Source organism: Anomaloglossus baeobatrachus, chromosome 7, assembly GCF_048569485.1.
Source record: "Anomaloglossus baeobatrachus isolate aAnoBae1 chromosome 7, aAnoBae1.hap1, whole genome shotgun sequence".
Classification (NCBI taxonomy): domain Eukaryota; kingdom Metazoa; phylum Chordata; class Amphibia; order Anura; family Aromobatidae; genus Anomaloglossus; species Anomaloglossus baeobatrachus.
In genome coordinates, this window is record NC_134359.1 from 19538275 (window position 1) to 19564639 (window position 26365).

Sequence of the window (26365 nt, forward strand, 5' to 3'; positions counted from 1 at the left end):
AGGAGAAGTGGTAGTGGAGCAACTAATTGACAGCGTCCGGGTGTGTGGCCCGGGCGAGACAGCAAGGTTGGCAGACGGTGGTGACCGTCTGCAGGAGTGGCTGATTGGAGTCTACCGTAAGGACCGTGGACGGGCGGTGGCCCGGCGGTACCGGACCGGTACGCAAAGAGAAGCCAGCACCATCTGGCAGGGGCTTACGGACCCCGGCAAGGCTAGGAGTCGCCGTGAATTTGCCAAATTCGTTAGTGAAGGGAACCTCCTGGGTTTCCCAACAGCCAAGTCCCGACAGAAGGCAACAGTCCAACCAAGTGAGGGAGACACCGCCACCGCCAAGGCAACCGTTTCTCAGGGCCAGCGCCTGCGGGCAAAAGGGGCTCCTCCAGCCCATATCCAAGCTGGGGAGCGGGTTACCGGTGGGAACCCATTGGAACCATGTACTGTACATAGGTGCAGGGAAAGGCAGTCACCATCAACCTGCCGGGAGCAGAAACCACCGCAGCCGTCAGTGGGACCCGTCCATCCAGCCGTGAGTTTTACCGAGAACTGTGTCTTCATCATTGGCTGAGTGAGTACCACCGTGCCGTGCGGCACAGCGCTGCCCCTGCGACCCTGCACCTCACCAGGCCCTGTAACCCGCCTGCCATCCACCCCTACCCCCATCACCGGGCCCCGGGACAACCAACCCCCTACCCACTGAGGGGAGGACTAACAACCAAGCTGCTCCCTGTCACCGCTCCCGGGATCCCCGTCTAGAGCAGCGGTGGTGTCACCAATATCACCACAACCGTGGGTGGCGTCACGGACAATAACCAAAACCCCCACAATCAAAATCCCCTTTTCACTCACGGGCGAGGAACGCCGCTCGAGTCCCCGGGATCCGGCCCACCGCTCGAGCCACCACAGAGCAGCGGCAGCAGCAGCCGGACCCGAGCAGTGGGAGAGCGCGGCGTCCCCTCCTCCGCCCGCGACACACATACACTACATTACTTGTTCTGTACTGATCCTGAGTTACCTCCTGTACTATACTCCAGAGCTGCACTCACTGTTCTGCTGGTGCAGTCACTGTGCACATACAATACATTACTTGTCCTGTACTAATCCTGAGGTACCTCCTGTATTATACTCCAGAGCTGCACTCACTATTCTGCTGGTGCAGACACTGTGTACATACATTACATTACTGATCCTGAGTTACCTCCTGTATTATACTCCAGAGCTGCACTCACTCTTCTGCTGGTGCAGTCACTGTGTACATACATTACATTACTGATCCTGAGTTACCTCCTGTATTATACTCCAGAGCTGCATTCCCTATTCTGCTGGTGCAGACACTGTGTACATACATTACATTACTGATGCTGAGTTACCTCCTGCATTATACTCCAGAGCTGCACTCTCTATTCAGCTAGTACAGTCACTGTGTACATATATTACATTACTGATCCTGAGTTACATCCTGAATTATACTCCAGAGCTGCACTCACTATTGTGCTGGTGCAGTCACTGTGTACATACATTACATTACTGATCCTGAGTTACCTCCTGTATTATACTCCAGAGCTGCACTCACTATTCTGCTGGTGCAGTCACCGTGTACATACAATACATTACTGATCCTGAGTTACATCCTGTATTATACTCCAGAGCTGCACTCTCTATTCTGCTAGTACAGTCACTGTGTACATATATTACATTACTGATCCTGAGTTACATTCTGCATTATACTCCAGAGCTGCACTCTCTATTCTGCTAGTACAGTCACTGTGTACAGATATTACATTACTGATCCTGAGTTACATCCTGTATTATACTCCAGAGCTGCACTCCCTATTCTGTTGGTGCAGTCACTGTGTACATACATTACATTATTGATCCTGAGTTACATCCTGTATTATACTCCAGAGCTGCACTCTCTATTCTGCTAGTACAGTCACTGTGTACATATATTACATTACTGATCCTGAGTTACATTCTGCATTATACTCCAGAGCTGCACTCTCTATTCTGCTAGTACAGTCACTGTGTACAGATATTACATTACTGATCCTGAGTTACATCCTGTATTATACTCCAGAGCTGCACTCCCTATTCTGTTGGTGCAGTCACTGTGTACATACATTACATTATTGATCCTGAGTTACATCCTGTATTGTACTCCAGAGCTGCACTCTCTATTCTGCTAGTACAGTCACTGTGTACAGATATTACATTACTGATCCTGAGTTACATTCTGCATTATACTCCAGAGCTGCACTCTCTATTCTGCTAGTACAGTCACTGTGTACAGATATTACATTACTGATCCTGAGTTACATCCTGTATTATATTCCAGAGCTGCACTCCCTATTCTGTTGGTGCAGTCACCGTGTACATACAATACATTACTGATCCTGAGTTACATCCTGTATTATACTCCAGAGCTGCACTCCCTATTCTGCTGGTGCAGTCACTGTGTACATACATTACATTATTGATCCTGAGTTACATCCTGTATTATACTCCAGAGCTGCACTCACTATTCTGCTGGTGCAGTCACTGTGTACATACATTACATTACTGATCCTGAGTTACATCCTGAATTATACTCCAGAGCTGCACTCACTATTCTGCTGGTGCAGTCACTGTGTACATACATTACATTACTGATCCTGAGTTACATCCTGTATTATACTCCAGAGCTGCACTCACTATTCTGCTAGAATACATAAGGGACATTTAAAGTCTAGCAATCTTGAAGTCATCTCATTGTCAAGTACTTTAATTTCCGAGAGCTCCCGCTATGGAGTAACATAATATTCCTTCTATATGCTGCTCCCTCTTTCCCGTCTAGTTTTGACTTTCTGTATCTCTCCTCCATCACTCAAATTAAAAACCAACCAAGCGCAGTTAGTAAATGCACAGTAAATGGCGGCGTGTCTGCAGATTACAGAACATATTGTTGTGAAGTGACTCCGGGGAGATCTGAGGCTTGCAATGTGCAGACAGGAGTCAGATAATCTCCGGATGAGTCATTGCCACTGCATCACTTTCTGCTGAGACGCGCCATCATGGAAAAACACAATTGGGAACATTTTACGATACATGTCACATACGGCGTCTATTTCATATTGAAATATTTCATAGCAAAACCAGTAAATGTGTCTATGATCACAGCAGTCCGGACCTTCTAAAGGTCTCGCAGGCGCTCATTAGCATAAAAGCCTTATAAATCACAATGTGCAACTACATTTATAGTAATTGTCTCTTAATCTCGTCCATTATTTTGTTCTAATTAATTCCGTTATATATTTTACATTTCTATTCTACCGATACAAAACTATTCCCAGTGCATAGCTGGAGATAAATGGTGAAACTATAAGTGCAGTCACCACTAGGGGGAGCTCACTGCATACTGTATGGATAGTGAGCTCCCTCTAGTGGTGACTACATAGAACCAGAATTTTATCATTCATGTTTTTGGCTATGGAGGAGACTCTATATTTATGAGACCTATGGGATATTTTAGGGCACATGGTAAAGATATGATGAGTTTTGGCTTTGCGAAACCATAGAAAAATCCATGGATTACACCCTCATGGGGAGGAATTCTGCTGAAGATTTGGACATGCTGCAGTTTTCTGCAGTTTGGATGAGATTTCATAAACTTCCCTTTGCACTGGGATCCACTGTGGATTTTACTTTTGCAAATCCGCAGGTAAAATCCTCATCAGATCTTCCACATGTGAATCCGGTCCAATAAAGGTGTAACACAGAATCTAAATATCTTATTCCTCTTAGCCGATCTACCAGGACCTGACCCGTTCCAGAAACCCATCACAGCACGTCTTCACTGCTACCCACACCTGGCCTGACGGGACCCGGAAGCTAATTTATGGGAGGTACGAAGGCGGACGGGATTCCCCGGCTCTGCCCCTGCAGGGGCCCAGTGATATCCACCATTCTTGGTCAGAATTAAGGAGGAAGCTTCCCCGTGAGAGCCTGGACACCGACCTTGCAGATGACGTAGCAGAAAGTTCTGAGCGGATCGAGAGGATGAGTCAAATAAACCGCGTGCCGGACGGCGACCAGATGCGTCAGCCAGAAAGTCGAGAGGAAGGAGGGCGGACGTTCAGAGGTCTGTGATTGGGCAGATTACAAGCTGTTCGCTAAAGGCCCTGTCACACACAGAGATAAATCTGTGGCAGATCTTTGGCAGATCTGTGGCAGATCTGTGGTTGCAGTGAAATTGTGGACAATCAGTGCCAGGTTTGTGGCTGTGTGCAAATGGAACAATATGTCCATGATTTCACTGCAACCACAGATCTGCCAAAGATTTTTCTCTGTGTGTGACGGGGCCTTAAGTATTGTGGCAAAGCTGGGGGGTAGTTGGGCTATGTGCGCACAGTGCGTTTTTCGCGGCGTTTTTGCATGTTTTTTGGGTGCGTTTTTATGCGTTTTTGCGCTGCAAACTGCATGACTTTTCTTCCCAAGCAAAGTCTATGAGTTTTCATTTTTGCTGTCCGCACACACCTTTTTTTTTTTAGCTGTGTTTTTGAGCTGAAAAAAAAAATGGTCATATCAATTCTTTTCTGCGTTTTACTGCGTTTTCCCCCCATGCAATGCATAGGAAAAACGCAGCAAAATGCAGAGATCAAAAACGCAGCAAAATGCAGCCAAAAAACACACCGAAACACGGTAAAAATGCGTTTTTGCTGCAGGAGCGTTTTTGTGCGTTTTTAGCAGCGTCTAAAAAATTCAATGTGCGCACATAGCCTTAGTGTTCCCACCATTATGTCCTGACCACTAAAGCAGGATAACCTTTTGCTTTGCACACGCAGAAAACGCATTGCATGTCTAGGAAAATCCAAATGGAAAATCCTCAGCATATATAGCTCCTTAAGGCTATGTGCGCACGCTGCAGATTTACCGCGGATTTTGCCGCAGATTTGCTGCATAAAATGTGTCTAACATTGCTGCAGTCAATTCTCCAGAAAAACCTATGGGTTTTTAAAAATGCTATGCGCACACTGCGGGGTTTTTTTATACCCGTGTATTTTCCGCTGCGGAATTAATGAGCATGTCACTTCTTTTCCGCAGGTACCTGCGGTTTTTGCCATAGATAATGGTAAAAATCCGCGAGGACCAACTTGTGGAAAATCCGCGGCAAATCGCGGCAAGAACGGGTGCGGTTTTTGCCTTGGGTGCGACATTCTTTCAGAGGGTCCGTTTTTTTCTTAAGAAAAAGTCACTTTCTAGTGCGCACATGACCTGAGAAAGTATTCATACCCTGTAAACTTAACTGTGTATTATTGATATTTTATGTGACACCAACACAAAGTATCAAGTATTTGGAAAGTATAAACGAAATGATACAAGGTGTTCCAAATATTTCCAAAATATAAATCTGCAAATCTAAAAATATGGAGCGCTAATAGTGTAATACCAGATGGATAGGTACGGTATATAGGAATATACACTCACCAAATTTAGTTGTGAAAGTCACAACCACTAGTGTGCATGAGATACTAGCGTCTGCTGCAGCCCCACGTGGATAAACATTCAAAATGGAGTAGAGAAGGGGTTAACGCCGCGCATCAGCCCAATGAAGATGTAGAGATGTTGATGATAATAAACTATCTTTTTATTCCATAGGTCTACGCGTTTCGAGGTTAAAACCTCTTCCTCAGGACTAGTACATCTGTTGATGCACTGGTCCTGAGGAAGAGGTTTTCACCTCGAAACGGGTAGACCTATGGAATAAAAAGATAGTTTATTATCATCAACATCTCTACATCTTCATTGGGCTGATGCGCGGCATTAACCCCTTCTCTACTCCATTTTGAATGTTCAAAATATAAATCTGAAACTTGTGACATGCAGCACACAATGATGGCATCCATGAGGAAAGACTCTTTGTTCCTTCCCTTTAACCTTGGATACGTCTTATCAGCCAGTGAGTAATCTGACATATAAGGTGAAGGGTCCGAGGAAGATACTGGAGCCCCCTGTGATTATCCTCCGGTGGTGGGACCGCGCATACATTACTCTCTGTGCAGAATTCATTACTCATGGCGGTGTCCGGGCTGAGATATTGAGTGATCCATCTTCTATGTCACAGGTTCGATTGGGATTCAGAATACAGCGGAGGCTCAGTCAGCGCCGGAGATGGCCGGCTTGTTAGACGTGCAGAGCTTGGCCGGCGTGCTGGACAAATACGGAGTGGACTTGAAGCAGCTCAGCGAGCCTCAGCTGGAGCAGCTCTCCTTCCTGCTCCAAATGCTCCAGTCTGATGTTCCGCAGAACCAAGGTGAGGGCGTCACAGATCCCATCATTTATGAATAGAATGGCACATATGCAGTGAAGACTGACACCAGCGCAGAGAAGCCGGAGAGGATGATCGGACTCTTTCTATACCAGGGGGTGACAACTTTTTTTTCTTCTGGACTAATGTGATGTTGTTGCTTTTACAGGAGCAAGAAGCGGAGACAGAAGCCCGCCAAAACGCGTGAGTGCACTGTTATCATGCGATCACTTACCTCTGAAGCAGAGGGGCCGCCAGTTTTTGGGTTTCAATTATGTAGTTTTTTACAAGCTATCACTATTTTAAAGATGTTTTTGCAACTTTTTTGCCCAGATATTTTTTTTTTGCAGCCTTTTGTCAAGTTTCCAAAAGATTTCATGGGGAAACTGCAGCAAAGAATGGAAGTTTCACTCGTTTTTTTTTTTTTTTCTCAAAAATAAGCTGCAAAAAAACTCATTATATGAACAATAAAATCAACAGGAAGAGAATTCAAGGAGCATTTCAAGCAGTTTTTGATGTGGATTTTGAAGCAGAAACTGCTCCTAATTTCACAAATAATCTCAGTGTGAACAGATCTCAAATCATGCAAGTGCTCGGGAGCTTTAAGTCACGCCTTTGATCTGATGCACTTTATATATATATATATATATATATATATATACTCTAGCTGTAGTACCCGGCAATGCCCGGGATAGTAACTGTCTCTGTTTCTCTCCCAGTCTCTGTCTGTGTGTCACTGTCTGTCTGTCTCTCTGTCTGTGTCTTTCTTTGTCTGTCTGTTTCTATCTCTGTCTGTATATGTATCTGTCTGTCTCTCTCTAGCTCTGTGTCTGTCTCTATATGTGTGTGTCTGTCTGTCTCTATCTTTCCCCGTTTGTCTCTTTCCCCGTCTGTCTCTTTCCTCGTCTGTCTCTTTCCAAGTATGGCTCTTTCAAGGTCTGTCTCTTTCAAGGTCTGTCTCTTTCAAGGTCTGTCTCTTTCAAGGTCTGTCTCTTTCAAGGTCTGTCTCTTTGCCCGTCTGTCTCTTTACAGGGCAGTCTCTTTCCAGGGCTGTCTCTTTCCCGGTCTGTCTCTTTCAAGGGCTATCTCTTTCCCCTTTTGTCTCTTTCTAGGGCTGTCTCTTTCCCCTTTTGTCTCTTTCCCCGTCTGTCTCTTTCCCCGTTTGTCTCTTTCCCTGTCTGTCTCTTTCCCCATCTGTCTCTTTCCCCATCTGTCTCTTTCCCCATCTGTCTCTTTCCCCATCTGTCTCTTTCCAGGTCTGTCTCTTTCCAGGTCTGTCTCTTTCCAGGGCTGTTTCTTTCCAGGGCTGTTTCTTTCCAGGGCTGTCTCTTTCCAGGGCTGTCTCTTTGCCCGTCTGTCTGTGTCTGTTTGTCTCTTTCTGTCTCTCTATCTGTCTCCCCACTGACATCTTATTAGCTCACACATCAGCTTTATATACTAACATTTTTTTTTGTTCCTATAGCAACCACTGACAGTTGCTATTAATAGCCTATAGCTCCCTGCTCCATTCAGTTTAATGGAGGCAGGAGTTTGGAGAGTAACTGTAAAGCGTGGGTTAAATTTTCCTGTCAAGACATAGTCTATGACGTTCCCTGGGTCACATGGAGTGTCTGTGCAAAATTTCGTGATTGTAAATGCGACGGTGCGGATTCCTTTAGCGGACATACACACATACACACACTGAGCTTTATATATTAGATTTCCCATAATGCACTGAACAAATATGGAGGCAGAACAAGGCAATGTGATATCCAAGGCAAGGGTGGACATATCATTGGTGTAACCTGTGCAGCCACACAGGGGCCCAAGAGGTTAGGGGGCCACATCCAGCTCCAAAGTAGGCAGCATTGTGCATTATGAGGCGCTGTTGGACTGCAAAGGGCTCATATACAATTCTTCTACAGGGGCCCTATTCCGCCCATGTCCGTCAGTGTCCAAGGCTACGTTCACACAGGACTGATACACAGAAGATTTTATATTGTGGATTTACAGAAAATACACCACAGATTATGAGCAAAGTGAATCAGATTTACAAAATCTCCTCCGCACGCTACAGAGCAAAACTTTCAGTGGAGATGCAGTGCCGATACCACCAAAGCACAACCAAAATCCTAGTTCTCCACTCCACTCGTCAACCATGTAAGGGGATGGTCACCATGGATATAACCAGCCTGGTGGGAGGGGTCAGCAGTCAGTAGGAGTCTAGAGAAGTGTGGCACACAGGAGAGGTGTGCGGACGTGCCTGAGCTGGGTCCATGCAGCGGTGACCCAGGTACACAGGAGAGAGGTCGCCAGGACGGGTACCGAAGATACCGCTGGGACCGGAGCACGCACGGGGCACAGGGCCCTAGATCAGGTGTCAGTTCTACACGGCTTGATAAATACCTGCCCAGTGAGGACACCTTCACGGACTTCACCGAAGCAAATAATCCGGGGGCATCAGCAGTAAACTAGGATCGGGGTTTGGACACTTACCTCCCCACAGGGTCCGCACTGCCCGCCGTACGGAGGAGACTGTATCCCCAAAAGGGACAGTCGGGCCGCAAACGCTCCACGCTACGGGGACCCAACCAACAGAGAGTGCCGGGGACAGAGCAACCTGGGTCACTACATGGGCACTGATACTCCAAGGGACCTGAACGAGCAACTCCTGGGTCCGAGTGAATAGAGACTGTTAAAGACAACCTGGTGTGGTCTCCGTTATTATCCCTCATCTCATAGGCACGGCCCTACCTGCGGAGGGCCTAACACCATTGCTGCAATCACTACCAGCTCTGGGAGTACCCACATTTAGCAGCGGCGGTTCTCTATCCTTAACCGCAAACCGCAGGTGGCGTCATGTATACTAACTTTCACCCCTGTAAATATTCCCCTTTTACAAAAGAAGCCCCAGGGCACGGGACCGGGCAATGGCCACCAGAGTCATATTCCCATTTGCAACCGCCTGGGACCGAGTCCCCCCTTCTCTGGGCGCGACAGAAACGAGGGGCTTATTCACAATGTGCAGTCAAATCACATTTCTTGCTGCAATTTTCACAAAATCTTACTGTTGAGTTGGAGCCATTTATGTGAAAATTGCACAAAATATACAGTGTAAACTGCTGCAGAGGGGAAATCCTCAGTTTGTCCATTTGTGCTGCAGATGTCAGTGCAGATTTCATCCTGAGCAGAAATTCACTCCGAAATTTAAAGCGGTTTTGGACACTGCAGATTTTCTACTATTGAAGGTTTCGAGTGGAAAGGTCCCATGCACATGTACCCGTAAAATTACATATATTCTGGTTCTGGGAAAGATGGTTGCAAACCCTGATTGTAGCCAATGCAGAGACATCACCCAGAAAGTACTATGAGCATAAAGGCCCCTTTACACACAGGGATAAATCTGCGGCAGATCTGTGGTTGCAGTGAAATTGTGGACAATCAGTGGCAGGTTTGTGGCTGTGTACAAATGGAACAATATGTCCATGATTTCACTGCAACCACAGATCTGCCAAAGATTTATCTCTGTGTGTGACAGGGCTTAAGGCTATCATTACATTTACTAGAAGGTGGCCGGATTCTAACGCATCGGGTATTCTAGAATTTATTGTGTAGTTATTGTGTGATTTTTGTTATATATATATATAGATGTTGTTGTGTGCAGTTGCCAGTGTTTGTGTAGGGCGCTGTAAATGTTCTGGGTGTTGTCTGGGTGTGGGGGGTGTGAGAGCGGTGTTGTTTGTGTGTTGCGTTGTTTGTGGAGCGCTGTATGTCTGCAGCGTTGTGTGTGTGTGTGTGGTGCTGTGTGTGTGTTGCGCGGTTTGTGTGGTGGGTGTGTGTGTGTTTTGGGGGGAGGTATGTTTTGTGCAGTGTGTGTGTGTTAGAGGAGTAGTCCTGGGGGGAGAGGAGTATAATAGGAGTAGTAGTCCTGGGGAGAGAGGAGGATAATAGGAGTAGTAGTCCTGGGGGGAGAGGATGATAATAGGAGGAGTAGTCCTGGGGGGAGAGGAGGATAATAGGAGGAGTAGTCCTGGGGGGAGAGGAGGATAATAGGAGGAGTAGTCCTGGGGGGAGAGGAGGATAATAGGAGGAGTAGTCCTGGGGGGAGAGGAGGATAATAGGAGGAGTAGTCCTGGGGGGAGAGGAGGATAATAGGAGGAGTAGTCCTGGGGGGAGAGGAGGATAATAGGAGGAGTAGTCCTGGGGGGAGAGGATGATAATAGGAGGCGTAGTCCTGGGGGGAGAGGAGGATAATAGGAGGAGTAGTCCTGGGGGGAGAGGAGTATAATAGGAGGAGTAGTCCTGGAGGTGAGGAGTATAATAGGGGGAGTAGTCCTGGGGGGAGAGGAGGATAATAGGAGGAGTAGTCCTGGGGGGAGAGGAGGATAATAGGGGGAGTAGTCCTGGGGGGAGAGGAGTATAATAGGAGGAGTAGTCCTGGGGGGAGAGGAGGATAATAGGAGGAGTAGTCCTGGAGGTGAGGAGTATAATAGGGGGAGTAGTCCTGGGAGGAGAGGAGGATAATAGGAGGAGTAGTCCTGGGGGGAGAGGAGTATAATAGGAGGAGTAGTCCTGGGGGGAGAGAAGGATAATAGGGGGAGTAGTCCTGGGGGGAGAGGAGTATAATAGGAGGAGTAGTCCTGGGGGGAGAGGAGGATAATAGGGGGAGTAGTCCTGGGGGGAGAGGAGGATAATAGGGGGAGTAGTCCTGGGGGGAGGAGTATAATAGGGGGAGTAGTCCTGGGGAGAGAGGAGTATAATAGGGGGAGTAGTCCTGGGGAGAGAGGAGTATAATAGGTGGAGTAGTCCTGGGGGGGAGGAGTCTAATAGGTGGAGTAGTCCCGGGGGGCAGGTGTCTAATAGGTGGAGTAATCCTGGGGAGAGGAGTCTAATAGGTGGAGTAGTCCTGGGGGGCAGGTGTCTAATAGGTGGAGTAGTCCTGGGGGGAGGTGTATAGGTGCCCAATGTGTGCGGGGGGTGTAGCTGAGCGGACACAATGTGCGGGGGGTGTAGCCGAGCGGGCACAGTGTGCGGGGGCGAGACCAAGCGGGCACAGTGGGGCCGGTCCCAGCGGAGCGGCCAATGCGTGGGGGGGGCGGGGCCGGGCAGAGCCGAGCGGCCAATGCGTGGGGGGGGCGGGGCCGGGCAGAGCCGAGCGGCCAATGCGACGGTTGTCACTGTGATGATGTCATTTTGGAGCAAGACAGACAGACAGACAGACAGAACAAGGCAATTATATATATAGATTAGACAGATGGGCTATTCCAGAGCCTTGGAAAGCTGGGTGACATCCCCTTTAAGCATTTAAGGCTGGGGTCACTTAAGAAAACATGATACATTTTTTCTAAAACATTTGTATCACTTTCAGATCTCAGAAGGCGAAATGCAGCATTCTTCTGGGGCTCAGCCCCCCTATCCTCCTCCAGACATTATCCAGGGGGACACGTCTCCAGCCCCTGTGGGGGACAATGAGAGGGACGGAGAGAATGTCATGAGCGCCACTCCTGCCTCTATTACCACCCATCTGGCACCTGATGCTCAAACGATGGGAGAACAACAAGCTCATCTGCTGGCCGCCATCAATGAGGGGTCAAAGAAGGGGACCCTCGAGAAGAAAAGTTACCAGGAAATTGCAGAAATCCTTGAAAATTCGGAGCAGAAACCAGAAGTAGCCACTGAAGACTATGGGTACATCCTCACCGATCAGAAGTAAGTACCTGTCATGTGACAGCATCAAGGCCGGGGGAAGGGAATGGGGCAATGAAGAGGGAGAAACTCACTGAGCCTCAAAGAGACAAAAAGATTGAGTTTGTCGGAATTAAAAACATTCAATCTATTTATTGCATCTAAAAGAAAGTAGTTTGCTATTTTCTCAGTTTTTTCGCCAGCTTGGGGTACACTGACCATTTGGGCACTAGGTGGCCCGTAGTCCCCCCCCCCCCAAAGCTTCTAACATCTAGTTATCTGCAACCACCACTATGTGGAGCCCAGTACATACTGATATATACAGCCACCACTAGAGGGAGCTCACTACATACAGATTTATACAGCCACCACTAGAGGGAGCTCACTACATACAGATTTATACAGCCACCACTAGAGGGAGCTCACTACATACAGATTTATACAGCCACCACTAGAGGGAGATTACTACGTACAGATTATACATCCACCACTACGGGGAGCTCACTACATACAGATTTATACAGCCACCACTAGAGGGAATCTCACTACATACAGATTTATATAGCCACCACTAGGGGGAGCTCACTGCATACAGATTTATACAGACACCACTAGGGACACTCACTACATACAGATTTATACAGCCACCACTAGAGGGAGCTCACTACATACAGATTTATACAGCCACCACTAGAGGGAGCTCACTACATACAGATTTATACAGACACCACTAGAGGGAGCTCACTACATATGGATTTATACAGCCGCCACTAGAGGGAATCTCACTACATACAGATTTTACAGCCACCACTAGGGGGAGCTCACTGCATACAGATTTATACAGACACCACTAGGGACACTCATTACATACAGATTTATACAGCTACCACTAGGGGGAGCTCACTACATACATATTTATACAGCCACCACTAGGGGGAGCTCACTACATACAGATTTATGCAGCCACCACTAGAGGGAGCTCACTACATACAGATTTATACAGCTACCACTAGGACGAGCTCACTACATACAGATTTATACAGTCACTACTAGAGGGAGCTCACTACATACAGATTTATACAGCCACTACTAGGGGGAGCTCACTACATACAGATTTATACAGCCACCACTAGAGGGAGCTCACTACATACAGATTTATACAGCCACCACTAGAGGGAGCTCACTACATACATATTTATACAGCCAACACCAGGGGGAGCTCACTACATAAAGATTTATAAAGCCAACACCAGGGGGAGCTCCCTACATACAGATTTATACAGCCAACACCAGGGGGAGCTCACTACATATAAATTTATACATCCACCACTAAGGAGAGCTCACTACGTACAGATTTATACATCCACCACTAGGGGGAGCTCGCTACATACAGATTTATACACCCACCACTAGGGGGAGCTCACTACATACAGATTTATACAGCCACTACTAGGGGGAGCTCACTACATACAGATCTATACACCCACCACTAGGGGGAGCTCACTACATACAGATTTATACAGTCACCACTAGAGGGAACTCACTACATACAGATTTTTACAGTCACCACTAGGGGGAGCTCATGACATACAGATTATACAGCCACCACTAGAGGGAGCTCACTAAATACAGTTTTATACATCTATTATTAAATTTATGACCCTTATTGACTCTTTTCTTGCCCCAAAAATCTCACTTTTATGGCTGATTGATGGCACTGTAGCAATTTACATAGATGTAGTACCCCATTTACTTTTTCTGGTGAAACCTGGAGGAATATATTTGAAATCTTTATGGAGTATGTGGGGAGTTGTTTACGCCCTCTTAACGTCACTTTCACCTCATCCCGGCCTTGAATAAGTGGTACATATTGTCCAGATTATGAGCTGCCAGGCACAGCAGAAGCAGATGATGAGAGTCAATAAGTGTAATTGCTGTAATTTTATGCAATTATTCCTGAGCAGCGCCAATGAGTGCACGAACCAAGCCCGGGAACACGAGGAGGATGAGCGGGGGTGGAGGGGGGGTAATAATTAGCTTCCAAAAATAAAGGATTGGTGGGAATATTCCCCCCACAGGTCTGATATTTATGGTGTGCCCTATCGCTTATGCTTCAATACCTTTTGAAACGAGATATGCATTATATGTATGCATATATTATACACATATACAGTATATACTGATATATTCTGCATACATGATCATTACATGTTTACACCGTTACCACAATCTGCCGTACTAGGAATGATTTATTTGTACATTCACCTCTAATATTAATGCAGCACGATGATACGGGTCAGATACCGAATAATAACAGAAAAGATGATCATTGATTGTCTTTTCGTCATTAGAGGTAGATAGAGCGGCCACTAGAGGTCAACTGTAGCATTACACTTGAAATTTTGCAACATTTTAGCGGAACTACTACTACTACTACTTTGCACTAAATAATCCCAAAAACACAAAAATTAAGAGCATTTTTTATTTTATATAAAATTCTTCATCTGCATAATTTGGTGCAAAAAATTATAACAAAAACCACATGGTAAAAAAAAAGTGATTAAGAAGAATGAAAATGATGAATGGGGGCAGTGAATACATATATAATAATTATACTATTAATAGGTCCCCTTTAATGACTTAGAGACCTACCTCTAGTTGTAAGAAGGTCCCTCAAGTAAAATCTCTGCTAATGCAAATTCAGATTTGTTTCCATTTCTAGTTTTAAAGAGGACTAGCCACCAGGATTTTCCTGTATAAACTAAAGCCAGTGCTATACTGGCGCTATCAAGCAGATTCTATACATACCTTTAGTTGTGAGATCGGATGTATACTTTCTGAAATACAGGCAAGTAAAGTTTGTGAAATGCACTGTTACGTGATTGATAGCAGCTACGGAAAGGTGGCTTGGGTTTTGCTAATTATTCCCACCCCTGTCTGCTGCCTGTCCTTCCTCCCCCCTGTCTCTGTTATTCCAGAAGGAGGAAAGACAGGCAGCAGACAGGGGCAGGAATAACTAGCAAAACCCGACCCCCCTATTATATATTCCGTAGCTGCTGTCAATCAAGTAACAGTGCATTTCATAAACTTTACTTGCCTGTATTTCAGAAAGTATACATCTGATCTCACAACTAAAGGTATGTATAGAATCTGCTTGATAGCGCCAGTATAGCACTGGCTTTAGTAGATATAGGAAAATCCTGGTGGTTGGTCCTCTTTAAAGGGGCTCTCCACTTTGGATAATCCCTTTTTTCTGGAAGCATTCCCTAATGAGAAGCTGATTACAGCGTGTTCTGCTCCTGGGACCTCTTAGCGATCACTTGTAATCTGTAAAGGAACTGACAATAACTGGTTAGATCTCTCACAGCTCCTCCGCAGGAGAAGTGAAGTATTACACGGTTCCTAGTGAAATCATTTTACCGAGTCCTCCACAACGTAGAGGATAGCGAACAGGGGCTCTTCTATTTTTTGACTCTGAACTTGCGAAGTAGGCTACTTGAAAATGGGTTTCCTGAACCTGACAGTCACCTTTTATTGCTGTGTGTATCAGATACGAATCTCCTAGCAGTCGGATAGTTGTTAGCAAATGTTGCAAATGGTTCTAATCCTGAAGTAATATGACAGATTCACCCGGTGAGGAAACTTGCCTCCAATAATATCAATGGGGGTGGGAAGGTCACATAACCATGGGAAGGGCCACAGCCCCGGGCTCACCTCCACCCCTCTGCCTTTCTCCGTAGGCCTCTGAGCCTGTATAATGGTTTTCGTCTCTTGGATACCCTGGCCCGAAGCATCCACATGTCCACTTCCAGCTTCATCAACATCAGGTGAGGAAGAACAATCCATCCCGCCATATAATACAAATAGCTGCAAAAAAAAAAATAAAGGATTGGTAGTAAAGGGGTTTCTGATAATGAAATCTTGTATCTAGAGGATAGTTGATAAGTATGACAAAAATGGGAGTCCGTGAATCCCCTGTGTGAATGGAGCGACGGTCACACACGTGCACTGCACGACGGTCCCCTGATCTCATGATAACTTGGGATCCCACCAATCAGACACTTATCACCTCTTCTGTGGATATATGATTAGTTTGATTATGGGATACCCCTTTAGAGGATGACGATGCAAACTATCTCTGGATGCATTTAATATGGCTATAACGGACATTATGGGGCGAGAATACTTTTGCTAATTTTCTATTGCTCCAGTCATTCGAAAATGATTAAAAAAATGAAGCAACTTTGCAAATAGTCTTGATTAAAAACTCTATGATTGTTTAGTGTATGCAGCTCCTATGCATCTCAATGGTTACAGACTACAAATAATCCCTGGGTGTAGCCTGATCCTGCAGACAGGAGTTACCACAGTCTTGTCTGTTCCCTCTTGTTAATAACCAACAGACGGTAGAGCAAGAAAGAAGAGAGTGACCTGAGACTGCAAGATCTGACTACACAAGGTTTGCTTGTAGTCTGTAACCATGGAAACACAGGTCTGCAAACGAGCTGTGCACAAAAAACATTTTACGATTACGTACTACAGATATGGATTCTCTATTGGTCAGACTAGGGTGCAGCATTTAAAGGATCCCCCTTTCTTAACTTTTAACCCCTACAAGGAGGGCATTTGCTGCAGCAGAATCTCCAGGAGAGCAGATAGGATGCAGCAGAATCTCCAGGAGAGCAGATAGGATGCAGCAGAATCTCCAGGAGAGCAGATAGGATGCAGCAGAATCTCCAGGAGAGCAGATAGGATGCAGCAGAATCTCCAGGAGAGCAGATAGGATGCAGCAGAATCTCCAGGAGAGCAGATAGGATGCAGCAGAATCTCCAGGAGAGCAGATAGGATGCAGCAGACTCTCCAGGAGAGCAGATAGGATGCAGCAGAATCTCCAGGAGAGCAGATAGGATGCAGCACAGTCTCCAGGAGAGCAGATAGGATGCAGCAGAATCTCCAGGAGAGCAGATAGGGTGCAGCAGAGTCTCCAGGAGAGCAGATAGGATGCAGCAGAGTCTCTAGGAGAGCAGATAGGATGCAGCAGACTCTCCAGGAGAGCAGATAGGATGCAGCAGACTCTCCAGGAGAGCAGATAGGATGCAGCAGAATATCCAGGAGAGCAGATAGGATGCAGAAGACTCTCTAGGAGTGCAGATAGGATGCAGCAGAATCTCCAGGAGAGCAAATAGGGTGCCGCAGAGTCTCCAGGAGAGCAGATAGGATGCAGAAGACTCTCCAGGAGAGCAGATAGGATGCAGAAGACTCTCCAGGAGAGCAGGTAGGATGCAGAAGACTCTCCAGGAGAGCAGATAGGATGCAGAAGACTCTCCAGGAGAGCAGATAGGATGCAGAAGACTCTCCAGGAGAGCAGATAGGATGCAGCAGACTCTCCAGGAGAGCAGATAGGATGCAGCAGAATCTCCAGGAGAGCAGATAGGATGCAGAAGACTCTCCAGGAGACCAGATAGAATGCCGCAGACAATCCAAGAGAGCAGGTAGGATGCAGCAGAGTCTCCAGGAGAGCAGATAGGGTGCAGCAGAAGCTCCAGGAGAGCAGATAGGATGCAGCAGAATCTCCAGGAGAGCAGATATGATGCAGCAGAGTCTCCAGGAGAGCAGATAGGGTGCAGCAGAAGCTCTAGGAGAGCAGATAGGAAGCAGAAGACTCTCTAGGAGTGCAGATAGGATGCAGCAGAGTCTCCAGGAGAGCAGATAGGGTGCAGCAGAAGCTCCAGGAGAGCAGATAGGATGCAGCAGAATCTCCAGGAGAGCAGATACGATGCAGCAGAGTCTCCAGGAGAGCAGATAGGGTGCAGCAGAAGCTCTAGGAGAGGATATAGGAAGCAGAAAACTTTCCAGGAGAGCAGATAAGATGCAGCAGAATCTCTAGGAGAGCAGATAGAATGTAGCAGGTCAGAGGAGGGGATGGGAGCATAGTCAGGATTGGAGCTGAAGTGGAGAACAACAGACAGGTACCATATGAATAGTTTGATGGGTGACACAGAAGGTAAATCCAATAAACAAGGCCCCGTTTAGAATTAAGGTCAATCATCAAGTGCCAGAACAGGTTATGAACTGCAGCAAAGGCACAAAAAACTTCCATTTTTAAAACACCATCATACTTGGGTACTGGTTGCCTTAGACATCTGAAACACCATCCAGCTAGGCCAGGGGAGCACAGTCACCGCAAGCAAGAGGAGTCAAAAACTGAGGAGAGAGTCTCCGGTTGCCTACCAGCCAGACACAGCCATCAGCAGGGGCTGTACAAGCTCATCGGGACCTGGTACTGGAACTGGGCAAGGTATGTAACAAGAATATTTTAATTAAAACTATTTGTATAGTTGCTTCATTTGTTATTTTCTATTCCCTGCAAAAGTGGACATGTCCTTTAAGCAATGACATTTTATTAAGAACTATACCTTCGAGCACCACCACGTCTTCCTTCCTCATATCAAACACCAAGACCCTAAACTCCACTGCAGTAACTGTATATCCACAGTATAAGGAGGATTTTGAACCTTCTTATTACTCTTCCAGCTTAGCATCCTCCCCTGGCGTATCCTTAACTGATTGACTTTTGGTTGCCTAGCAACCAACCATCTTCCTGTCTGAGTGACTACTATTTGATTTCATGTAGCTGGATGCAGTGAGATGGTCACTGGAAGATGCATCTGCTGTTTGATGTAGTGAATCTTTCCATAGTGTGCAAAATTGATGTACTGTATATCCTTCTCAGAGTAAGCATGACTTGACAGCACAAGCAGTATGCAATGTCAGGACAAATAAGTGAGATACAGCTGAAGAGAACCACGTTACATAAGTGATATAGGTATTGTAACTTAAATGGGGACTGAGGTAGAGACGTGTAATGTTCCATGTCCTCAAAGCAGAACTGTACTTTGAACAAGGGACTATTCACCCATAACTTGCTATCACATTTTGATGACCAGTTTAATCATAAATGATGTTGGAAATGGAGATTAAAATAGAGAAGTGTGAACAGATTTCTAAGTATTGTGAATGGACACATTTGTAATGAATAGGGTTGTTCGTTTAGTATAAATGGAAATATGCAGGTATAGTGAAAAGTATATTTAGTAAGGATCATAAGGAATCTATTATCTATAACTAGGGTTGATGTTCAGCCCCATGGCGGTCCCAATACTTTCTAAATGCTTATAAGGTTTTGCGATCATAATAATTCTCTAATTTAACTACTTCCTCTTAAGGTAATTGATCAGCATTTAAAATGTTAAAGATTTTTACCACTTCCTTATGTTCGTTCAGTTTTCCTCAAAACCTGCACAGCACTTCTGTCCACTAAATGGCTGGTGAAGGAGGAAAATGTGGCTAGAAAAGTTTATAAAGTTTATCACTCTTGTACAATTGTAAAACACCTTGCATGAAAAAGCAGCCTTTTTATTGGAAGAGGTGAATGGACTGGTTTGGTACCTTGCTTCTACACCAGCAGGCATTTCATGCACAAAAGTTCTGCGTAGTTTGTGAGAAAAGATGCACTAATGAGAAAATGGTCAAACCCTTTAAGGTAGTTGTGATGAATATTCACATCCATGCAGTATAATTATATGTATGCATAGTTGAAACACTAAGGCCGGGTACACATATCCGGCTTTTCGCCGGTTTGACGGATGCGGCGCATGCCAGTACAGTGTATACAGTACACTGGCAGCGCAACAAGCGCTGGTCATATGCTGTCATGTGACCGGAGCATGTGACCCAGAAGTTGCAGCGCTGCCACTATAGTGTATCATACTGTACTGGCGTGCGCTGCATCCGTCAAACCGGCGAAAAGACGGATATGTGTTACCGGCCTAAGAATGATAGATAACCTATATTTTATAAGTAGGGGTGATACTCAGCTCCATGGCGGTTCCATATCTACTGAATGCTGTGCTTTTAATCATAATATTGTTCTTATCTGATTCATTGAGTCTAAGGTTGGTGTTAAGCAATAAAAAATGTTATACAGATAATATTGCACATTATATTTGCAGCTCTACATCATGGTCATGTATACTTTATAAAGAGCACTAGCCATTATTTTATGAGATATAGTTAATTTTATGTTACAATATATTTGCATAGATGATTTTAATTAAGAATTGACTGAGATCTAAGAAACATTTAGCAAAAAAAAAATATATGCATGTACTTACCAGATCATGCACTGCTGATTTTTCTGTCCTCATCAGTCTTTGTGGGTTTTTTTTCTGTACATTAGTGTGACAATTGCATCCAATCACTGGTCTCAGCAGTCTCATGTAGAATACATAGACTGTACCTTCAGTGAGGTCAGTGATTGGATGCAGTGATTCCATGCAAGTATGGCACATCACCACTACAGCAATGTGGATATATTCAGAGGGCACCATCTGAGTGGTGGTGGTGGTGCTTGAGCAGCAGGGGAGTTAAAAGGTAACTATTTATTATTTTATTTATAGACTTTTTGGCATTTAGCACTTTAGTGACCTGTTTTATTTTGACCAATCAGTTTTACTTTTGCTCATCAGCCAATATGAAGTTATATGACAGACCAATCAGCTGTCTTTATGTACAGGAAGTTACTATATTATGTAATCACAGAAGTGCATGACTATAATATGAAGCCAACAAATAATAGGGGTTCACGGGGTACCCATTACGGTGCCACACAGTGCAATACAGTTAAATGTTGTTAATGGAGCCATAATAATGCCTACATCAGGTGCTTGCTGTTGATACTCAGGACAAGACCTACAATCTCTACTTTCTTTGTAGGCACCAGTCAAAAAAGGGCATGTTGCTGACCAAAAAGGGGGTTCAAGATGCAAGAGCAGATAGGATTTTCATTAAAGCACTTGATCTGTTTGCTCACTAAGATATTATCTGATTGCCATCGTTACTAGATAATCCCTGAGCTGAATTTCATCTCTCACACAACTTATGTCGGTGGTTGTTTTTATGGTTTTCTATAGAGCTGCAGATAAATCTATGGCTTTTTTAACTCATGGTGCACAAAAGGAACTGTACGAATTAGAACGTGTTGAGCTCTGCTACATCTTTATTCTTATTCTGTATCAATAATACATAATAATTCTGGTATTTTGCATGGACTTCATTTTTCGGTGCATTTGACACTCAACCTTTTCTTGTTTCCCTACAGTATGGCTGGATCCGCTGTGACATTCCGGATCAGAAAAAATCGCCAAAACTTGACACTATCAGATATTACCAACCAAGCAAGTAAGTTGATTTATTCATTTATATATTTATTTTTACCAATCTTATTTAAGTAAAAAAAAAAAAAAGAATAATAAGCTGAATTTACATGTGTGAAAAAAAATTGGGCGTAGTTAAGAGGATGCAGTACCTGATTCTACCACATGGTGGCACTACAGAGCTGATAACTTGTCAGCCGGTGTTACTGGCCTAGTAATGAGGTCGGTGATTATATTAACATGATCTTATTATTGAACCTTCTAATGTCAAAGATCTGCTCTTAAAGGGAACTCAACCTGAATTTTGTAAAGATTTCTTTTGGTTTCATCAGTGGTATATTATATTGTGGTAGTTGTCCATTGGTACATATAGTACCCATAGGCATACCTCCCAACCGTCCCGGATACAGCGGGACAGTCCCTCTTCTGAGCCTTTGATCCCGGCTCCCGCCCGTGAGGCTGTTTATCCCGGCTCCACCCACCCACTGTAGCCCCGCCTCGCTGTTTCTCCCTTCTACTATTCATTACAGAGCCGAGCGCGCACCTACTCCTGTGACTGCTGCTGAGGTATGAATCACCCCCTGCAGCAGAGCGACCCCCCTGCAGCAGAGCGACCCCCCCCTGCAGCAGAGCCCCCCCCCCCCCTGCACCAGAGCCGACCCCCCCCAGTCCCGGAGCCTGCGTTTGTCTGCAGCTGTTCTCTGACTCCCCGTGTGCGGCTTCTCACTGCTGCAGACACGCGGGGAGTCAGGACGCTGAGGAGACCGTGCAATCAGCACTTCTCTCTCCTGCAGATAGCAGTGACAATAACCTATGCAGAGTGACATCTGCAGGCTTCTATTACCGATCAGTGGTCTCCTGCCTGTGGAGCAGAGCTGCTGGGTCCTAGCTTCCCAACAGCTTCAGCTCTGCTTTATCCTGGCTCCTCTACCAGTTAAAGGGAACATGTCAGCAGAAATTTCACAATACAAGTAAAAGATTCCCCTCTGCAGCTCCTGTGCTGCTTCTAGAAAGGTTCCTGTTGTTATTGTGCCCCCTTTGAGACCTACAAAAATACTTTATGAAGTCTTACCTTTTTGTATGCAAATGTGTTTTTATGATCACGGGGGCGGGCTGTCTGGCGTCCGTTATTCCCCCTCCTGCCGCTTTACGCAGTCCCCCATTGCTCATTTACATACACAAAGACGCCTTCCTCATGTAACTGTCCTCCCGAAGTTTTGCGCATGTGAACGCTTTTTCAGGTGATTGCGCAGGCACGAGATTATGGGCAGCGCTGTGATTGTCATCAACAGCGTTAACCAAGTACCCGCCCATAATCTCGTGCCTGCACTTTTCCCTCTGACTCCACCGTTATGCGCAAGTGCTGGCCATATGAACCATGTTACCTATTACTGCTTGCACGAGATTATGGGCGGGTACTTGGATGACTTTGCTGATGACAATCACAGCGCCGCCCATAATCTCGCGCCCATGGTAATAGGTAACGTGGTTCATATGGCCAGTGCTTGCGCATAACGGTGGAGGCAGAGTGAGAAGCGCGGGCACGAGATTATGGGCGGGTACTTGGATGACGCTGCTGATGACAATCACAGCGCCGCCCATAATCTCGCGCCTGCGCAATCACCTCAAAAGCGTTCACACTTTGCACAGTGCTTACTCCCGCGAGAGTGGCACTGGGCATGCACAAAACTTCAGGAGGACAGTTACATGAGGAAGGCGTCCTCATGTATGGAAATGAGCAATGGGGGACGGCGTACAATGGCAGGAGGGGGAATAACGGACGCCAGGCAGCCCGCCCCCGTGACCATAAAAACAGATTTGCATACAAAAAGGTAAGACTTCATAAAGTATTATTTTAGGTCTCAAAGGGGGCACAATAGCAACAGGAACCTTTCCAGAATTCATCCCAGGAGCTGCAGAGGGGAATCTTTTATTTTTTTTGCTAAATTTCTGGTGACAGGTTCCCTTTAAAGGGAACCTATCAGGTGCAATCTGCACTCAGAGCCAGGAGCAGTTCTGGGTGTATATTGCTATTCCCTGCCTAACCGTCCCTGTATACACTAGCATAGATAAAGGCATCTATAGAAAAAGTATTTTTAAAGAGCTTATATCTTATGCTAATTAGCGCGGGGACTAGTCCCAAGGGCGTTACTTCACTTGGCTAGTCGGCTCATATAGCGTGTTAGTACTCACACAGGGGCGTAATAACATGCTAACATGCTATGCGAGCCGACTAGCCAAGTGAAGTAACGCCCTTGTGACTAGTCTCCGCGCTCATTAGCATAAGATATAAGATCTTTAAAAATATTTGTTCTTGATCTCTTTATCTATGCTAGTGTATACAGGGACGGTTAGGCAGGGATTAGCAATATGCACTCAGAACTGCTCCTGGCTCTGAGTGCATATTGCACCTGACAGGTTCACTTTAAAGGGAACCTGTCACCAGATTTGGGGCCTATAAGCTGCGGCCACCACCAGCGGGATCTTATGTACACATTCTAACATGCTGCATACCTCCCAACCGTCCCGGATACAGCGGGACTTTCACGCTTTACGTTGTTTGTCCCGTTGCCACGGGAGGGACGGCCGGCTCCCGGGCTCCGCCCACCCACTCTCTCTCCGCCTCCCTGCTTTTCCCTCCTACCATCCTAGTAGACGTGGCAAAGAGAGGAGCGCTGCCTGTGCTGCTGCTGGTACAGTAAACTAATCTCCCCAGCGCTGATTTCCCTCCCTCCCCCCTCACCCCCGGCCGGAGCCTGTCTGTGCGGTCGGCCGGCCGCCTGTCTGTGCGGTCGGCCCGCCACCTGTCTGTGCGGGCGCCCCCCGCCGCCTGTCTGTGCGGGCGCCCCCCGCCGCCTGTCTGTGCGGGCGCCCCCCTGCCGCCTGTCTGTGCGGGCGCCCCCCTGCCGCCTGTCTGTGCGGGCGCCCCCCTGCCGCCTGTCTGTGCGGGCGCCCCCCTGCCGCCTGTCTGTGCGGGCGCCCCCCGCCGCCTGTCTGTGCGGGCGGCCCGCCGCCTCATTGTGTGGGCGGCCGGCCGCCTCTCTCTGCGGGCGGCTGGCCGCCTCTCTGTGCGGGCGGCCCGCCGCCTGTCTGTGAAGGCGGCCGGCCGCCTGTCTGTGAAGGCGACCGGCCGCCTCACTGTGGCTGCCTGCGTGTCCGTGCTGGAGGCCCGCCGGCTGCCTGCGTGTCCGTGCTGGAGGCCCGCCGGCTGCCTGCGTGTCCGTGCTGGAGGCCCGCCGGCTGCCTGCGTGTCCGTGCTGGAGGCCCGCCGGCTGCCTGCGTGTCCGTGCTGGAGGCCCGCCGGCTGCCTGCGTGTCCGTGCTGGAGGCCCGCCGGCTGCCTGCGTGTCCGTGCTGGAGGCCCGCCGGCTGCCTGCGTGTCCGTGCTGGAGGCCCGCCGGCTGCCTGCGTGTCCGTGCTGGAGGCCCGCCGGCTGCCTGCGTGTCCGTGCTGGAGGCCCGCCGGCTGCCTGCGTGTCCGTGCTGGAGGCCCGCCGGCTGCCTGCGTGTCCGTGCTGGAGGCCCGCCGGCTGCCTGCGTGTCCGTGCTGGAGGCCCGCCGGCTGCCTGCGTGTCCGTGCTGGAGGCCCGCCGGCTGCCTGCGTGTCCGTGCTGGAGGCCCGCCGGCTGCCTGCGTGTTTGTGCTGAATGGGTGTGGATGGGGAGTGGATATGGGCGTGACTGTGAAATGGGTGTGGTTAGGGGGCGTGGCCTAAAAATTTGCCGCGGCGCGCGTAGCGCGCCGCAAACTTTGTCCCTCTTTTCCTTCTTTAAAAGTTGGGAGGTATGCCCATAGGGTCAAGATGGCTACCGATAGGCCTCTGTCTGCACTTGATGTATACCAGTCTCTAACATTTACATTATATGGGCTATCATGTGGATGACCATATGGGATAACTGGTTTAGACCCTTTAAATGACTGATGTAAATGACTAACCTGGTAGAAATTAGTACTCATAACTAGTGATGAGCGGGCACTACCATGTTCGGTCTTGTAACTAGTGATGAGTGGGCACTACCATGCTCGGGTGCTCAGTACTCGTAACTAGTGATGAGCGGGCACTACCATGCTCGGGTGCTCAGTACTGGTAACTAGTGATGAGCGGGCACTACCATGCTCGGGTGCTCAGTACTCGTAACTAGTGATGAGCGGGCACTACCATGCTCGGGTGCTCAGTACTCATAACTAGTGATGAGCGGGCACTACCATGCTCGGGTGCTCAGTACTGGTAACTAGTGATGAGCGGGCACTACCATGCTCGGGTGCTCAGTACTGGTAACTAGTGATGAGCGGGCACTACCATGCTCAGGTGCTCTGTACTCGTAACTAGTGATGAGCGGGCACTACCGTGCTCAGTACTCGTAACTAGTGATGAGCGGGCACTACCATGCTCGGGTGCTCAGTACTCGTAACTAGTGATGAGCGGGCACTACCATGCTCGGGTGCTCAGTACTCGTAACTAGTGATGAGCGGGCACTACCATGCTCGGGTGCTCAGTACTGGTAACTAGTGATGAGCGGGCACTACCATGCTCGGGTGCTCAATACTCGTAACTAGTGATGAGCGGGCACTACCATGCTCAGGTGCTCCGTACTCGTAACTAGTGATGAGCGGGCACTACCATGCTCGGGTGCTCCGTACTCGTAACTAGTGATGAGCGGACACTACCATGCTCGGGTGCTCAGTACTGGTAACTAGTGATGAGCGGGCACTACCATGCTCGGGTGCTCTGTACTCGTAACTAGTGATGAGCGGGCACTACCATGCTCGGGTGCTCTGTACTCGTAACTAGTGATGAGCGGGCACTACCATGCTCGGGTGCTCTGTACTCGTAACTACTACTCGTATCCTGTTTTTTGAGCGCCATTAATATTTGAGCAATAAAAGATTGATTGAGGGATAACTCTTTAAACATTCTTCTTTACATTTAAAGACTGAAAAATCACAGCTGCAGTTTGTTACAATGTTACAATGCAATAGTGTGAGTGCAGCGGTCAGAGATTTAAAGAGGACCTGCCACTTTAGAGGAATATGTATTTTTTCATCTGGTGTAAATGCCGCTGTTCTCCTGAATCCGGCCCAGTTTTTCTTTTGTTTCTACGCCTCTCTGTTCCCAACATATGGCTCCTTCTCTGTGTATAAATAGAGGCTTATTCTTCAAGTGGGCGTGGTCATTAACTATTCTGTCAAGGACCCCACCCTGTTGGC

General features: G+C 47.2%; 1 protein-coding gene across 3 annotated transcripts in view; it reads left to right on the forward strand.

The window, feature by feature from the left end:
* The window catches only part of PTPRN (protein tyrosine phosphatase receptor type N), a 94392-nt gene that overhangs the window by 16785 nt on the left and 51242 nt on the right, over positions 1 to 26365 (forward strand). For 2 of the 3 annotated variants that reach the window (XM_075317107.1, XM_075317108.1), the window contains exons 6-11: positions 3778 to 4114; positions 6098 to 6286; positions 6450 to 6484; positions 11628 to 11968; positions 15685 to 15771; positions 21105 to 21184. In XM_075317107.1, the coding sequence (XP_075173222.1) occupies positions 3778 to 4114; positions 6098 to 6286; positions 6450 to 6484; positions 11628 to 11968; positions 15685 to 15771; positions 21105 to 21184 (1069 nt within the window). The remainder of the gene's footprint in view (positions 1 to 3777; positions 4115 to 6097; positions 6287 to 6449; positions 6485 to 11627; positions 11969 to 15684; positions 15772 to 21104; positions 21185 to 26365) is intronic. The other variant, XM_075317109.1, reaches the window with a different exon arrangement.